The sequence below is a fragment of the Erpetoichthys calabaricus genome, chromosome 13 (assembly GCF_900747795.2).
Source record: "Erpetoichthys calabaricus chromosome 13, fErpCal1.3, whole genome shotgun sequence".
In the NCBI taxonomy this organism is placed as follows: Eukaryota; Metazoa; Chordata; class Cladistia; order Polypteriformes; family Polypteridae; genus Erpetoichthys; species Erpetoichthys calabaricus.
The window spans coordinates 103,506,694-103,524,892 of NC_041406.2; the positions used below are offsets into that span (position 1 = coordinate 103,506,694).

General features: G+C 34.6%; 1 protein-coding gene across 1 annotated transcript in view; it reads left to right on the top strand.

Moving 5' to 3' along the window:
- Positions 1–18,199, top strand: part of tex10 (testis expressed 10) — a 120,231-nt gene that overhangs the window by 10,076 nt on the left and 91,956 nt on the right. The window contains exons 2-6 of the mRNA XM_051935563.1: positions 3,055–3,235; positions 3,794–4,512; positions 6,035–6,308; positions 12,194–12,303; positions 14,672–14,910. Of these exons, the coding sequence (XP_051791523.1) occupies positions 3,056–3,235; positions 3,794–4,512; positions 6,035–6,308; positions 12,194–12,303; positions 14,672–14,910 (1,522 nt within the window). The 5' untranslated portion in view covers position 3,055. The remainder of the gene's footprint in view (positions 1–3,054; positions 3,236–3,793; positions 4,513–6,034; positions 6,309–12,193; positions 12,304–14,671; positions 14,911–18,199) is intronic.

An 18,199-nucleotide genomic window follows, 5' to 3' on the forward strand; every position in this document is an offset into this window, starting at 1 on the left:
TGCATCCAATGATAATAATATCTCTGGGGTGTTTGACTTTGCTGGTGAATATACATTAAACAGGCGTTGAAGATTGGTAGGTAAGTGTCGGCCTGTAATAAATCCAGTTTGATCCTGTGATATTACCTAAGGCAGCACTTTCTCCATCCCTCCTAGCTATGATTTTTGAGAGTATCTTAACATCATTATTCAGAAGTGAAATTGGTCTGTATGATGTACATTGTAACAAGTCCTTATTTTGTTTAAGAAAGACGGTGATTAATGCTTGATGAAAAGTTTGAGGTAGAATTTGATTGTCTCTAGCTTCTGTAAATGTTGCTAATAAGAGGGGAGCTAGCTGAGTGGAGAATTTCTTATAAAATTCTATAGGGTAGCCATCAGGGCCTGCTGATTTCCCGCCTTGAAGTGACTTTATAGCATCTAGTAATTCTGATAGGGTTTGTGGTATCTGTAATATATCCAAAAATGCATTAGATTGTTTGTTTTCTTCTTTAAACTCAGTAGAATACAAGGTTTTATAGTAGTCTTTAAATGTGTGCATTATATTTTTATGGCCAATGATTTCATCTCCATTAGTATTAGTAATTACTGGGATTGCATTGCAAACTTCTTGCTTGTGGATTTGTTGAGCTAAAAGCTTATTAGCTTTTTCTCCGTGTTCGTAGTAATGATGTCTTGATTTATAAATAAGTTGTTCAGTTTTAGTTGTCAAGATGTTGAGTTCTGTATGCAGAGCCTGCCTTTTCCTATGAAGAGCCTCACTTGGACACCTGGCTTGTTCTTCATCTATTCTAGTAATTTCACTTCTTAGCTCTGACACTTTCTTGGTTTCTAATTTATTTCTGTGGGAAAGATATGAAATAATGTGTCCTCTTAAGAAGGCCTTTAGAGTTTCCCAGAGTGTTCCTGTAGAGACCTCTGAGGGTGTGTTTGTCTCTAGGAAGAAGCTAATTTGTTTGGATATAAATTCTGTACAGTTCTCGTCTGTTAATAGAAGTGGGTTAAGGCGCCATCTGCGAGGTGAGTGTGGGGGGAATAATGATTTTAGCTCCAAAACTAGAGGTGCATGATCGGAGATCATAATCGTAGGCAAGAAATTATTATCTATAAAGAAATAATCAATTCTTGAGTAGCTATGATGCACTGGTGAGTAGAACGAATATTTCCTTGAGTTTGGGTTTAGAAACCTCCAGGTGTCTGATAAGTTGTGGTCGGTTACAAACTGTGTAATTGTCTTTGCAGTGTTAGATGTCGTCCCCCTTGTGGCAGGAGTCCTATCTAAGAGTGGATTTAAAACACAATTAAAGTCCCCAGCCATTATCATTTTATGAGTGTTCACATTGGGAATGGATGCAAATAGATTTTGCTTGAATTCCTTATCATCGACATTGGGTGCATAAACATTTATCAAAATCATTTTACAATTAAATAAGTTGCCCATGACCATCACATATCTCCCTTCAGGATCCGATACTACATCTGATGCTACAAATGGGACTGTTCTGTGTATGAGAATTCCCACACCTCTAGTTTTATTTGTAAAGCTAGAATGGAACATTTGGCCAGTACAGTCTTTTTGTAGCCGGAATTGATCCTTGCTTAGTAAGTGGGTCTCCTGTAAAAATACTATTTTAGCGTTTAAGCCTGTTAGTTGAGAGCATACTTTCTTTCTCTTTAATTCGTGATTCAGGCCTTTAACATTCCAGCTCACAAAATTAACTGTCCCATCATGGAGACATTGATTCTGAATTTTTAATGTCATTTTATAGTCTTTACTGGTAGTGAGGCAGTTTTAATCTTAATTTCCAATTTTCCCACAAGTTATTGCCATACAGCCTATTGTTGTGTTGATAGTAATTATTAAAAGGATAGATTAGATATAATCTGCTCTCCTTCTCTCACCCCCTTATTCCCCCATTTTACCTCCCCACATGAGGCTAGACCCCACTTCACAATGTCCCAGTCCTCTAACATACCGAGAGACAGAGCATGTCCAAAACAAAACATGACCCCCCCCTGCAGCGACGTTTGAGAATTAAAAAGTAGAGATATCTATTGCAGCTAAAGTTTAAATTCTATCTCCCAAAGATATAATCATTAACAGTCTTTAAGCTTAAAATATAATCCTCAGCAATTTTAAAATAATAAGATAATAAAATAATGAACCCTGGGAATGGTGTTGAAAAGTGGTCTAAGATAAGCAAAGTAAGTCCTAATGCAATAATAGAAATAATAATAAACCAAGGGTATGATGTTAAACAGTCTTCTTTAGGGAAGTAAAAAAAAACCCTACTTTAATTACATCCAAACACTCACGTCTATAACTTCCACATACTCGCATCTATTACTGTAATTAAAACATAAACTTATAGCATCCAAGTAAAGAAAAGGATGTATGATTATAATACCTATATCTTTACAAGTGGATCAGACAGCAGGTGATAGCTCCTTGCCATGTCATGACAGGATACAGCTCATTATTGTCTTTCAAAAGAGTGTCGGGAACAGCTTCTTTAATTCCTTTTCAGCTTCCTCCTTGCTTGAAAATACATAAAATTGGCCATGAACTTCCACTTTCAGTTTGGTGGGATACAAGAGGCTGAGCAGTAATCAAATTTGTTTACTTATAGCCATGAGTTTATTCATAGATATGAAATCCTATAATAATATTCATTTAATACCCTGTCAATCTTTAAAGTCATGGAGTAGTCAATATAACAAAAAGTGTAATTTAAGTCAGCCCTCCCTGTGCAAACTGACTTTTCTAGACTCTGTCCAGGTAGTTGTCCAAGACCATAAAATGATGTCTGAAACAAATGAGATGGATCTCTTCTGCTTGCTAAGTCATTTCCAATTTGACAAAGTCCTGTTGGGAACCATATTAATTTTATTGTTTGCATTTTTCACTTAAATATATTAGTCACATGTCATTGCATGCTTTGCAGCCTGAAACTGTTTCTCTGTCCTGCTATGTTGTGATAGCCTTTGGAATGATTCTGATTTCTACTAATGGTGCAGTAATGGTTTGAAAATAGCATTTTTTTAATCTTTTAGAATGACGAAGAAAAGAAAAAGACAAGATGACTTTCAGAAGGTTAAACTCAGGGTTGGCAAGAGGAAGGCTAAACCAGACAACACAACTAACGTAAATTTCAGGACAAAAGCCATTCACATTACTGAGCAGTTAAAGACTGATCAGTCTTTGCCTGCTACTCACAGGAAGCTGAATATCAAGGTAAGCATGTTGCCTGAATGGTGTTTTTTTTTTTTTTATTATATTTGTTTAAGAGCACTTAATATTTATTCAGTATATGCAAGTAATTGCTGTTGTCTGATATAATGCATTTAGACATTTGCATATCATGTTTGTTATATTTATTGGCCAATATAAGGTTTTGAGTTAGAGTTTCCTTTCAGATAGATAGATAGATACTTTATTAATCCCAGGGGGAAATTCACATTTTCATTTGATACCTACACCTCCCTATTCATTCTCACCTGCTAAAAAACTAACAGAAATGAAAAAATAAATTATTCAAATTTTTAAAGTATGTTAGTAGTGAAGAAGGGGCCTAAGTTGCCTCAAAAGCTTGCATATTGTCATTTTTTTAGTTAGCCAATAAAAGGTGTCATTTTGCTTGACTTTTCACTATATTCATAATGGCTAACACGGCACAACACCCTGGTGTTAAAGTAAGTTATTAAAACAGGAATGCATAGTTGGTTTATCGGAGAGATTTATGTAGTCATCAGTGTATTATTTGTGAGATATTAAACTCTGAATTTCTTGTAGGACCTCCTGAGTCAGATGCATCACTACAGTGCTGGAGTGAAGCAGAGTGCACTATCTGGTCTAAAAGAGCTCCTCACCCAGCATTCTTTTGTGCTGCAGACTCATCTTTCCAGCATTCTAAGTGAAGTAACAGCAGTCTTCACAGACAAAGACCCTCCTGTCCGCTCAGCTGCAATCCGTCTACTGCAGTCTTTGGCTGTTCGTATCCCTCCAAAGCATATTGCCCCTTTCTTCCCACTTGTGAGTGCTCACCTTTCTAGTGCAATGACTCACATCACAGAAGCTATCCAGGAGGATGCCTTAAATGTTCTGGACATCTTGCTTGAACATTACCCAGAACTTCTTACCAGCTGTAGCAGTGTCCTGCTAAAAAACTTTGTGGAGTTAATTTCTCACCAGAGATACTCTAAGACTTTAAAAACCCCTGGATGGATACTTTCTGTGAACCCAGATCGTAAATACAGCTCCCAGAAGTGGCGTTTGAGTGTTCTGACTAGACTTTGTAAGTTTCTGCAAGCTCTAGTGGACCAGCAGCCTACAGCTGGGCAAAACTGTAGAGCACAAGCAGATACTCTTGAGATTGATGAAAGAAAGTCAAGTGCCTCACAGATTTCTCCATTAGACATCACCTGGGAAGAGCACAGTTTTGGAACAGAAGGGATTCAGCTATTTGAAAACTCTGGTTCCCAACCCAATGTGAAATCATGCTTCCAGCTCAGGTAAATAAAAAAAAAAAAATAAATAAAAAAAACTGGTAAATTATGTAGTAGATGGCTACTTGACTCTCCTTGTTTTCCTCTTTGTCTGTTTTTTACACTTTTACTACCTTAAACATGTGTTTTGTTATTACCAACAACATGCAGTTTTATTTTTTATAGTTTGTTTTTCCCCCATACATAGGTACTGTACCTTTTCCAAGATAAAATAAGGTGTAATTTGATTAGCTTTCTTTTTGCTGAGGTCAGAGCAAAGCAGTGTCTTCATAATAAACTATTTTTAATGAAGACATTATAAAAACAAAAATCAGCCCAGTCAAATTAAAATAATATAGCATGAAATAGCAAGTACAATAATATATTTGTAGACAATCCATTAATCTCGCCACTCATGCTTGTGATAGAGCTATATGATTAGAGTCCCATCTAAAATGGTTCTTTATATAGGACAAAATATCAAATTAAATGAAAAGTTTCACATTAGTTCAGCCTAGGCTTACTTTAGAATTACATGAATGAATTATTGCCATATTCTGAAAAACAATATTGAACAGATCCTTGTAAAGAGAATATGATTTTTTTTTCTAATTTCAGGTAATATAAACCAGTACTTTCCCACTTTGTTTTAGGAGGAGGATAGAGGTTTCTACAAACTACTGAATTTAAAGTCTCAATATGTTATATGAATAAGAAATTTTAATTTTTTGATTTTTTTTTTATAAATATATTTGCAAACCTTTAAGAAACATGTTTTCACTTTGTTATTATAGGTTGAGTATAGATTTTGGGTAAAAACGGCAAATGTAGATTTAATTTCAAATGGATAAAGCACTGTAAAGTGTGTAGAAAGTGAAGAGAGTCTAAATGCTTTTTGAACACACTGTATATCTTGAGGTACGCGTAGGAACACAAAAACTCTCAAATGTTTATAACAAATGCCTTTTCCTTTAGATCTGTAGTAGTACAGTAACATTGTCACCCATAACCTAACTTTGTTTTGTTAGACTGCTAGTTTTTATCTAGCCTTAGGGCTAACTGTAATATGAAGCTTTTTTATCTACAAAATGTATGTATACATCTGTGTGTGTGTGTATATTTGCAGTATATTAAATTTGATAGACTCATTCTTTTCCTCACTCATCAACAAAAATACTATTTCCTGTTTAGTTTAGTTATGAAGCTGCAATTTGGAAGGATGGTACATCTAGGGAAGTATGTATTCACTAAGAAAGGACATTTTTGATAATATATAACAATATTTAGAGTTAATGTATCAATATTTCGAACTTAACTCCCACCCCCACAATAGAATAAGTAGATCCCCTAAAATCTCTGAAATTCTTTGATGGATTTAGATTTAAATCTAAATCTACATTTAGATGCCTAATAAAACAGTTAAAAGAGCTGAAAGCTTTGTAAAGACTTTGTTGGTCAAAGTGTCTTTTTTTTTTTAAGAGGGTTTGCTTAAAAAGCTGCATGGGTTAGCAGTATGTATTGTTTCTGAATCAGTTGTGTATTTTCCCAGAACTTCACTAGGACTGGTTACTGTTGCTGAAGAAGGGTTGACCTCTGCAGAGAGTCTGAAGAGTTTTATCCAGACTCTAATTCCAATCCTTTTTGAGTGCTGGATAGAAGCATGTCCTGAAGATCGAACTGGCACAACACCTGGCAATCTCCTAGAACCTGATTGCATTTTGCTTCTTTACCATGTTCTCAGCATTATTTGTCTTCTTCGGCAACTGGCAACAACACAGAACCTGTTTCCAAATATGGCAAGTGCCCATGATGATTTTGACTTTTAACATAGAGTATTCTAGAATGCCTAGTGTTTGTATGTATTACTTCTTTATTTATGCCCTTATCAGTTTAAATCTACTGTAGATGCTCTCCTATGAGTTGCTAGTTTTGGGGCAAATTGTGCAAGACAAAGAAATGTGGACAATTGTTTTCTGACCAGTTTTATAATCAGTATCAGTCATACTTGTATTATTAATATGCTGTTTTCTTCAAAATTGTATTGAAAGCCCTGAAGAACTAATTGTGTTGTTTATTTACATTATTATTATACTCTTTATTAAGTTGGACAAACACATTTTCTCTATTTTACTTGTTTAATGCTTTGTAAATTTGCCACAAAATAGTTAAATATTTTTATGTCCTCCAATTTTAAACTGCAACTGGAATATGGTTTATGTCTAGATCTGTTAATATTTTACCAAAATTAGCATGACAATCTCTGCATTTTTAAGTTTTAATTTGTATTATAAAACATAGGTATTATCACACCATATTCAAACACAGAATGACATTTAAAAATATATACAGTTGGCAAAACATCAATAATCAACTTGTTAGTCATGTTGTCTTACCTTAAGCCATATATTCTGGATGGTTAAATAAAGAGCTGTCATCTGATCACCAGTTAGTTAAGTGTAGATAGTCAAGATTATGAGATGTATAGACCTTTAAGACTTGGCACATATTGACGGTGTCTTGGGATTGCATCCTGAAGAGATTTTCGTAAATTTCAGGGGATGTTCCCCCTTGGAATTTGATTAGAACTTTAGTTCTAGTTTTTAGTGTAGAATATTATAAGGGGTTATGTCCTGGAGGCCATTGGTACCTGTCATAACAGCAGCCCCAGGAAACATTAGTGTATACTAACAGTGAGTGACATCATCAAAGTAAACAATGAGGCTTTCTATACAATGTTACAATGGGCATTTCCAGATTTCACAGACAGATAGCCTCATTCGCGTTGTGTTTACCCCCTTGAAAAACTAGTCCAAAACATTAAGTTTTATTCAACAAGAAATAATGTTATTATATGTAAATGAAACATGTAAATTTTAAAACATCAGCATAAATAGGTATGTCTAGTGTTTTACTGCTGTTCTGATGCTGATTTAGTATATGTCCTTAGTATGATATGTTTTGGAACAGTCACCATTGCACAGTTTGATGTTGCAATCGGGACAGTAGAATGAGTTTCTTTGCACAATTGTCTTATAATATTTTTCTGTTGTTTGAACATGAGAGGGTAGATTGAGAGTGCTTGATCCGCACTATCCATGTGCCCTCTGTGTTATCCTCACAGGTGGCGCAGTGGTAGTGCTGCTGCTTTGCAGTAAGGAGACTTTGGAAGATTGTGGGTTCGCTTCCTGGTTTCTCCCTGTGTGGATAGCGCTTTGAGTACTGAGAAAAGTGCTATATAAATGTAATGAATTATTATTATTATTATTGCAGGCTATGATATTGCAAGGTTTAGAGAATATCATAAGCCCTCTGACACAAATGGCAGTTGCTGCATTGTGGATGGTGATTAGGGTGCTAACATCTTCTCGTCTTTCTACTTGATCGCATTCATGTTTCCTTTTTTCTGTGCACCTACTTAAATTACAGTGAACCTTCAGGCAACCAAATTCCCCAGGTATCATGGCAGTGTGGTACAGTGTTGCATGCATCAGTTTCACTATCTGTGTCAACAACTGATGACCAATTCAAATTGTCATCACTATCATTTAATTCAACTTATGGTTCAGTTTCAGTCTGTTCTAAAACTAGCTTTATAGCTTCTTGTTTACATGCCGCTTAGTTTTGGTTGAAGACTGTACCTCACTCATAAATATTGATGTGTTACCTTAGAGTGGCAAAATTAATAGAAATATTCATGAGTTTTTGCAGAGTAATACCATTTTACCCACTAGATGGCAGCAGAATACTGTCATGAATGTTATTTGTACTTATCGCTGTTAAAGCATACCATTACATGTCGCCCCTAGTCTTACTCTGGCTTAACGGTAATTGCATAGAACTCTGACCCTGAGTCGCATTATGTGTTAATGTCAAGTGTTTTATGAAATGAGTGTTGTTTTCAATGGTAGACAAAACTAAAGTCTCTTTATAGAGAGACACTTAATTTTCTGATGATCTAAAAGTGGTTCCGGAAACCACTTTATGACTTGGGAAGGGTAGGTCGGAATGTTACCCTGACTATTCTCAGCAAGGCTGGGCAAATGTTGACTTCAACTGGAAATGTTGTTAGGCAGTTAATACAATATTTTGAGGATTCAGTGCAGTAATCATCTAAGGAAGTGTTTGTTTGTTTCTGTACCACAGGTGACTGTGATACTTTAGAAGCTCTTCTGTCGCAAAGCTATAAGCCTAGTCAGAATCCTAACAAAATGTTAAAAGCACTGACTGTAGTGTTGCTTAGTTAACATGCATGCTTTCTTAGTATCGTGTAACCTGTGTGGATATTGCTTCAAAAATGGTTTGTTTGTTTCCTTTTTTTAACAATGGTGTGTTTAAAAATGGTGTGTTATTATCAGGAGACTATACTCCCAGCCCTCCTAGGGAAAGCCAGTGAAAAGGTACTCAAATGCAGACTCCACTCAATACCGGAAGAGCAGTGTTTATTTGACCACTGCACCAGTGTTTTTTTTTTACTTGAACAGATATTTTGATTCATAAACAGTTGGCAGTATACAATTTTACTTCATTTAAAGAATTTATGCGTATTATTTTTCCAGAATTTTGTGTTTTGTTGTTTACTTTTTCTATAGAGCTTGAGTGAATCTTGTTTATTAAAGAACACTTAATGGTCATATCTTAATAGTGAGTAGAAGATGACAGTAACCGTGCATTTAATTCTTTTTTAACATCATTTATTTTGAGACAAAAAAGTGACTGGTCTTAACCACAAGAATCCATATTCAATCTTTTGTTTTAAAAATGATTGAAAACAATTCAGATCGGGAGTAATATGCATTAAGTTTTTCATCAGTGAAAACTTGCAACCCTGTAAGGCAAATGTGTGACAAGCCAAGTTATGATTTATAGCAGGGGTGTCAAACTCAGATTCTATAAGAGTGCAGCGTCCTCAGACTTTTATTCTAATCACTCTCTTAATTAGCAACCAATAACTGCAGCTATTTGACCAGACACATGTTTTCTGCAGACTGGTGGTTTAAAGGTATATTGATATATATTTCTACTAGGGGGCTCTGCCCCCTGCTGTCTTCGCTAGCCAACCCCTGGGCGGGTGCTACGCACTAGCTACTTCACAGATCTGCTGCTTGTGTATGGGGAAGCAGATGTACAATTTAAACAGATTGTTATTTTCTTGGGAATTGTTACATATGCATAATAGAACTAACTATTTTACAATACAGCGAGTAATTAAACATAGTAAAAAATATTAAAACTTAATAAATTGAAAGAAAATTGTTTCATGTTGCGTTATATGTTTTCGTTCTGTTTGGCTTTGAAATTAACATGCAAATACTTTTTAAACTTACACTTTTACTGTAAAACTTCAGTAAAACAATTTTTTGAATTAACTTTTTGTCAATATCGCATTGAATTTTGATTTCGTGTTTAGACTTGCATTGAGACAACGCAACGTATAGCTGCCCGTGAGTGAATATCATTTCTTTCTCTCTAATAAATAAACCGACTTTTTTGAATGTTTGTCCCTGTGATTTGTTAATTGTCATAGCAAAAGCTATTGTAACGGGAAACTGTAAATGATTTAATAGGAATGGCATATCAAGGTCTCCTTTGGTGTCATATGTTATCTGCGGAAGATGTACTACATTAGCTTTCTTGTCGCATGTTAAAATTTTCATGCCATTATCGTGTAACCGATCAACAATTTTCACGTTAATTCGTATGACTTCATCATTTCTTGGTGCTAGGTTTGCCCGTGTAGTCATTTCTTCTGTTGCTAACCCTTCGGGATGAAATTCCTCAGTAAGATTTGGACATAATAAGTCTTCTTTTATTGGGACCTTAAAGTGAGGAAAACGTAAAATTTTATAAGAGCTGAGAGTGCAGGAACTGTGTCTGACAGAAGCATTCACATGAATGAGAGGTGAGAGGACCGTGGCCATGTTAGAAAATGGTTGAGAGGGCAGGACTTGAAAAAATCTCTTGGCAATAGTCTTGTCTCAAGATTTTCTTTTATAATAGAGAGAAATATTCATAGTAGGCCTGGGAAAGTTAACACATTAATTTTTGCGATTAATGTAGCCAGTTTAATGCATTAAAAAATGTTGTCGCATCCAGGGCAGACAACAAGGCGAGTGGGGGGCAAGGGGTGGAGGGGGATATTGGCAGTCCTGATGCAATGCTAGAGAAAAGTAACACAGATAAAAAGTGTGCTTTTTTTTTCTTTTCCTTTTCACATTTCTGTAAGTAGATTGAGTCAATGTCATACCACCTAAGAGCAAAATAACTTTTCTTTGAGTGGCAGTAAAACCAAAATTAGTCTCTAGTACCTCTGTATTTAACTTGCCACTCTGTCAGGTAGCTCGCAGTGCTGACTGCCCTAACATAATTCTACAAAATACAAGTGTAATGATTATTCCTACCCATTAATCCAGTTTGCATCTTCTTTGTTAATTTATGCAAAGAACGCAGCATAACCACTTCTATAATGCATGGCGTTAGTTTTTAAGCATGATGGCAGCTACAGAGCTCTTTTTTAGCATGTGAGGAGCAAAGGTGTAGGTAGAGCAGTGTTTTCCAATGTTTCTGTGGTGACACACCTTTTGTATCCCAAAAAATCACAAAAAATTAAATCTATACATGTGCTAAATAGTCCGAAGGGTCTTGACTAGCAGAGATGCCATCAACAAAATCAATTTGGAAATTGGTTCTTGCAGACACAGCACCTAGTGGGCACTCGTATGCCCACTGTCCCTCAGCTTTGATATTCGCTGGTGAAAACGCACCGTGGCATCTGGACCCCTGACACTTCTTCTGTCTGCTAAAATGCACTCTCTAAGTGATGTGTCTATAAAACAGAAATCACGGAGCTGCTTTCATGTCAGCATCTCCAGGTAGTCCCATTCTCTTTAGACAGGTCTTGACCACCTGCAGAGTGTCTCTCTCTCTCTCTCTCTCTCTCTCTCTCTCTGCTCAGGACCCAGGAGCACTACAATAATGTTTTCACAGTGCACTTGTGTAGAGTATAATTATCAAGTTATTGAGGATGGTATTTGCACAGTTTTAACACAATTTTAATGTATGCCCATTTAGGAGATTCTTATACTTTGAATTAAATCAGTCATCAGCTGTGCATTCAAAATGTTCTCTTATTTTTATTGTTTAGTTTTACTTTGACATGTCTGTGTTTTATTTACTAGGCCAATTTGAAAATTACACAGAATTTGTTTTGTTATCTTTGTGTAGGTGCTTATAATACATAGGTTGAAAAGAAGACAATAAGAAAACAAGCCAATCTTTTAAGAAGGCATTTAAATTCAGGTTGTACTTGCTTAAGTAGTATTTTGTTAAAAGTTCAGGTTTAAGGTCATTGTTTAAGTTTAAACTATGGTATTAGTTTTTTCCCCTTTGTGTTGATTCTACTTTATTTTTGTGACTCAATGTGTATTTACTTCAAGCCCTTTTTATGATTACATGTTTTGATGTTAGATGCAGTTAATTGCGATTAATTACATACAATGATGTGATTAATTTTTTTTATCAATTCCCAGCCCTAATTTATAGATAACTTATTTAAGATATTGCTAAATGCTAATTTTACTTTCCATACAAGCATGTTAATTCCTGATTAACTCTTCTTTCCTTACTAGAAACCTAGGTAGAATATATTTTTATTTCCTGCCTATGGAAAAATTGATAATTTTTTTTTTATTATTTTTTTTTTTATTAACAGGAAAGTTGGTTCCGAGGAAATTATCTGAACGATTTCAAGAATCGTTTCATGAAGTATTTTCCATACTCTGAGGTTGAAATCGCTAAACACAGAAATAAGGGTGTCAAAAGGTATGTATTGAATAAGGTCAGGTTAAGTATAGTTTTAATCATGAAAGATAACCACTTCTGGTTTTCCAAAATCAACATTTTCTGTAGCTGAACTGCTGTTACGGATTAGTGTTTTTTTGAACTTTTAAACCAAAAACCTTTCAGTGCCGCTATTTATTTATTTATTTTTTGCAAAATTTCTGAGTTCTCTTTGTCTGCAGCCATGGGTTTGGCTATGTGCAGAAATCGTCATACTTATTTTAGTTGTTACTAGACTGTGTTCACATGACAATAGTACCGGTACTGGAAGTAGATTCAATACTAGTATATTACAGGTGCCAGAAGTATTTTTATCTGTCAACTTTCTGCAGTGGCTTTTTCTTTTTTTTTTTCTTTTTTCTTCAGTAGCATCACAGGCCACTGAAGTGTATACTGGAAACCGAGGACACAGGTAGTAGCTAAGCAAGAACATTTAGCACTACAGTAGCATAATCCGTAATCAATATTTAATGTGGCTAAGTTTGCAGATATCAGTCACTCTTTTTTGGTGTAATCAGTGTCCATGTAGTGCTTTCTTTAATCTTCTTTCTTGTAATGCAGAAGAAACACCTGAAATTTGGAGGATGTACACTGTGTGCACAATTATCGGGCAAGTCAGTATTCTGACCTTATTATCTACACATTTTCCAACACTAAACTATATAAACCTGACTGCTTATTGGATGTACAGTACTGTGATACTACTGCCGTCCCGTACGCACTTTTACATACTGTAAAAGATGAGAATAAACAAGTGATTGGGGAGAAATAATTTGTAATTTAGTTGCCTAACTATTTTCCCTGAAGAAGAACAAAATTTGTTTTAACATTTAGGTTTGATATAAAATATAAATTTGTATTGACAGAGAGCACTGTATTAGTTCAACAATAAAATGAGTCCTGAGGAATACCATTTGCCTAATAATTGTGAATGAAGTATAGTCTTCTGAATGGATAGCTTTCTTGAAAACCTTTCTTTGAATATTATGTGTGCAGTTGTATATGTGTTTTTATAAATGAATAAAATATATACTGTATGCATGTGTATACAGTATCTTCGAGCTGTTTAATTAAGACCAAACATATTATAAATACTTAGATAGATAGATACTTTATTAATCCCGATGGGAAATTTAGTTAGTTTCAGCTGATACTTTGCTATAGTAACGCATAATCAGTCTTCTGTTGACATTTACATTTTCTTGTTAGGCTAGGTCTAGACAGAGTAGACTAGTTGCTGAGTTGTTAGAAAAGTACAAAGTTGTGTACATTCAGTTCCAACTACTTAAATGAAGTCATTTTCCCTTTCTCACATTGTAGAAATATGGAAACTGAAATATAAATGTGTGATTTGTGTGAGTTAAAGTTTTGTCATTTTAAATCTGAAATAAGCATAATGTATCGGTAAGCCATAAATCATATGGGATAAAACTGTTGGCTAAATATATATGGTATTGACCAAATATTGCCTGTGCAAGAAAAGGTAATTTTTTTTCTATCACTGCACTATAAAGTATGTGACAATAGTGCAGAGACAATATTTACTTTATTTTTTCCCTTCTAAATGTCATTTGGTGTTTTGCTGTATCTCATTTCTGTAAATATGTGGAATTTTAAGTCTAAATTTAAATTTAAATATATTTGCCTTTTATCCAATTAAAAAAATAACACTATATTATTTAGTATGGTGGTTTTAAACTTTGGATTTATTTCAACTTCTTTACAGCAGTAATACTTGAACAATCACTGGAAAGCCTTGAGGATGGCAAGGATCCACTCTAAAATATCTCTTTAGCTGTGCCAAATTTCTAACATTAATTCAACTTGCTTGATTAGTGTTGTATGTAAACCCATGGAGGGGTTAGCTGAGAATTGGCCTGTGTCTGTTGCACATAAGATTTTGGCATATTTATTTATATAATTTAGGCTGTATATTTTTTTAATTAGTTGTTAATTTATGGCTTTTGGAAAACTCTCTTTAGCTGTAATCCATGCTGTATAAATAGTGTATGAAAATAAATTGATGTACATTCAGTCTGAACCTATACATTGTAGTTTTGCATAATGTACTGGTTATCATAATTCTGATTTTGAACACATTCAACACCAGTCACATTCTAACCAATTTATTGGTATTTTCAATTGTGAATGGCAAAGAATGACCTACATTTTGTAAAACCCTGTTTATCTGTCCTTTACCATGTTTTTCTATGTATTAGATTTAATAGGAAGAGGATTACAGCTTAAGAAAATACTTTAACTGAGATTAGTTATGTAGAATCTTTGTGCAAATGGCTTGATTTTTGTACATTCTCATTTGTTCTCTCTCTCTCTCTCTCTTTCTCTCTAGGGATAAATCAGCTTCTGGCTCTCTGGCTGGTGTGGATACCCTAAGTTTGAACCTAATGGTTTGCAGAGTAATGGTGCCAATGACGAATTCTGCTTTGGTGCAGCAGGACTCTGTGTGGCTTTCACCAATTCGTATGTTTGTGACACAGAATCTGTCATGTGATAGCAAACTAAATACGAAAGAGCTGACTGGGTTGTTACAAGTAGTCTGGAGGCTTGCTGTCACTCAGAGGAACAAAGGTTGGGATAAACATTAGAGATGTATAGATTGAAGATATTCTTTGATTTATTTTTTTAATTAATGTTTTTTTCTTCCAAAACAACTTTCAAATCAAATGTGCACTAAAGAGTTCTTTCTATATTATAATCAGAATTAAATGCAACTGGATATTAAATTTTTTGAACAGTTATGTGGCAGATCCGTTTTACCTTCTCAATTGGTAGTACGGATATGTATTAGTCTAATGAAATAGTGTTTGGTTCTTTTTGGATATTAGTGAAAGCCCTCTTTGAATCACATACCAACATGCTCTCCAAATTCCCCATGCACAATGATAAACACTAAGGAAAGATAAACTTAATAATGTAAAAAATTTTCTTTCTGTCCTTTTGTCTTGCTGGCATCTTTCTGTTAAATTAGTCAAAATAGAAGTAACTTCACACAGTTAAGATAGAGTAAATTACAGATTGAAAGGAAAGCACTGGTAGATTGGTTGGTATGCTAAGTGTGAAAATGGCATTTGTTAGAATCCAGTTTTAGCATGAACATGTCTGCTAAGTCAATAGTGAGGAACACTTTAATTCTCTTTAACATAGCACTTAACATACTTTATCAGCCCTCTGCTTATGAACTGTTAAAGACGACTTTAGTGGTAAATTAAACTTTAATACAAGTTAGAGTTAAGAACTCATTTTTCTTCTTTGTGGAGAAATTATTTCTGTTGCTAGTGAACTTGTGTAAATGTGGCCAGAAACACAATGAGAGAAAGACATTTTGTACAAACTCAGAACAGTTGTTCTTTCAAAAAAAAAAAAAAAAATTTCTACTTTATTTTAGCTTTTCCTTCTAGCAGTCATCTTCCAATTTTATATGGAAACTTGCAGCAGATGGGAATCTTATTATATCACCCTTTCCTAGCTAACCATAATTCCTAATAATAAAATAAAACTTTTTTAAGCTCTAATTATTTAACCAACATTTACTAAATTATATGTACTAAGTCATAAAATACTAAAAGTGTCATATCATCTTAGGCAAGTAATACCTGAAATGTGTTGATCCTGTGAAGTGCAAGGCTTTGAAGATAAAATAGTAACACATCTAAATGTATATAAGTCACCATGTCTACACTTCTTTTTCTTTTGGCTGCTCCCATTAGGAGTTGCCACAGCGGATCATTTTTTTTCCACATCTTCCTGTCCTCATCATCTTGCTCTGTTACACCCATCACCTGCATGTCATCTCTCTCCACATCCTTAGGCCTTCATATTTTCCTCTTGCCTGGCAGCTCTATCCTTAGCATCTTTTTCCCAATATACGCAGCATCTCTCCTCTGCACATGTCCAAACTAACACAATCTCGCCTCTCTGACTTTGTCTCCAAACCGTCCAACTTGAGCGAACCCTCTGTTATAGTTATTGTTTCAGAAAGGCTGTTGGCTGTGTGTCTTGTGGGAACGTTTTGAGTCTTTATTATCACCATTTCCATCTGTTACTCTTCATCTATGCATTAGCATGCATTGGCTATTGTTGTACACAGTAAGGCTACAACCAACATATATTTTGATAATTGATTATTCTGACAAACATTAGAACTATTAATTATCTGAAAATTTTAAATTATATCTGGCTTTTAATTTACACCTAGAGCTCTATGCTTATTGTGAAAATATATGTTGTCAGAGATAACTAAAATTAATACTGTATTAATGACACTAACCACATCCTTAAAAATGGCAATTTTAAAGTAATTAAAATTAAAGGGGAAATGTTACATATGATTGTTATTTTTCATTTAATGTGTCATTGTTAAAGGACAAATTAAACTGGTATTTGCAACAAACACAAAGGTATGCCTGGAGTTTTACTAATAGCACCAGGCGTAACACCTAAAGTTTGTGATCAACAGTGTTATAAAGAGACTTATACATCTTCTACATAATTCAGTTGAGATCTGACTGGTATATTGTACACAGCACAAAGAAGGAAATAGAGTTATCCTGTTAAATGTAATGTATTTATGTGAACAATGGCTAATCACAAGTCCTGACATGATCCTGCATTGGCCAAGGAGCATTAGAGCAGTTTCTTATGAAATACTGGACATACTGGTCAGAAGGGCATTTCAGGTTTTTGTTATATTTACAAAAATTGAGAGTTATCTAGTCATAACAAAACTGTTTTACCCATGTAGAACATTTGTGGTCTAGTCATGCTTTGGAAGTTGTCTGCCTATTGGTTGCTAACACAGGAGAAAAAACTACATAAGGCATACAGGAAGCAAGATTCCACACTATTGACAGAAGAGAGGCCGTTTTTCATCACAACAGAACAGTAGAGCCAACATCGTGAAGGCAATCCAGCTGAAATGACTGCTACATACGCACCTAAACTGGTGTTCGTGTGAAAAGTATAAATGCATACACTTCTGTGTTTTGGACAATGGCTTCAACTTGCTGTAGGATAATTTAAATACATGAGATTAAGTAATCTATAGCCATGCATGTCCTATAATGGATAGTATATTTGTTGCAGCTGTTCAATTTATATTACTGCGTGTGTATTGCAGAAAATGCATGCTATAGTAGTAGCAATTATCAAGGTGTACAGAAAGGGATACCACTAGGACCCAGGCAATTTATACCATGATATATACTGAAACTGCGAGAAGTTTTAATTATATTGTAATAAACACTTTCCATATGTCATACTTTCCATTCAAGCTAATACTAAAGATCAGTTTACTTCTGATATAAAAGGTATTTGTCAATTTACTTTTGTACAGTTTAATACAACTTTAACAGTCTGTTTTGACATGATTTTGAGAAGATTACCTAGGACATATAACTTTTGTTTTTCTGTCTATTTATTAATTTCGCACCTCAAGCACCATATTTGTCCTTTGGCTTCAGGTTTTGTTGTGAATTACATTTTGGCCCATGTATTTAGTTATGTTTTACTTTAGATAACTATTTAAAATGTGGGTTTATGATTTTATATAGTGAATGAAAACAATTATTAGTTTTAAAATGTATAGTGCTGCCTTTAAGGTTTTGACAATTGAATGATGCACAGCCAATACAGTAAACACTTGAATTGAAGCAACTCACTTTAACAGACTTCATGTGCATCAGACAAATTCAACACAGTCATAGGTTTGTGCCAGTGTTAATCAACAGATATTTACCCAGACAATCTGTGTTGTCTGTTGACTTGCAAATGTGTCTTGGAAAATGTCTTTAAACTCTTCTATTAAGGTCCTATTTTAGTATTTGGGGAGAATTCCGGCAGTATCGAAATGAGGGAGCTT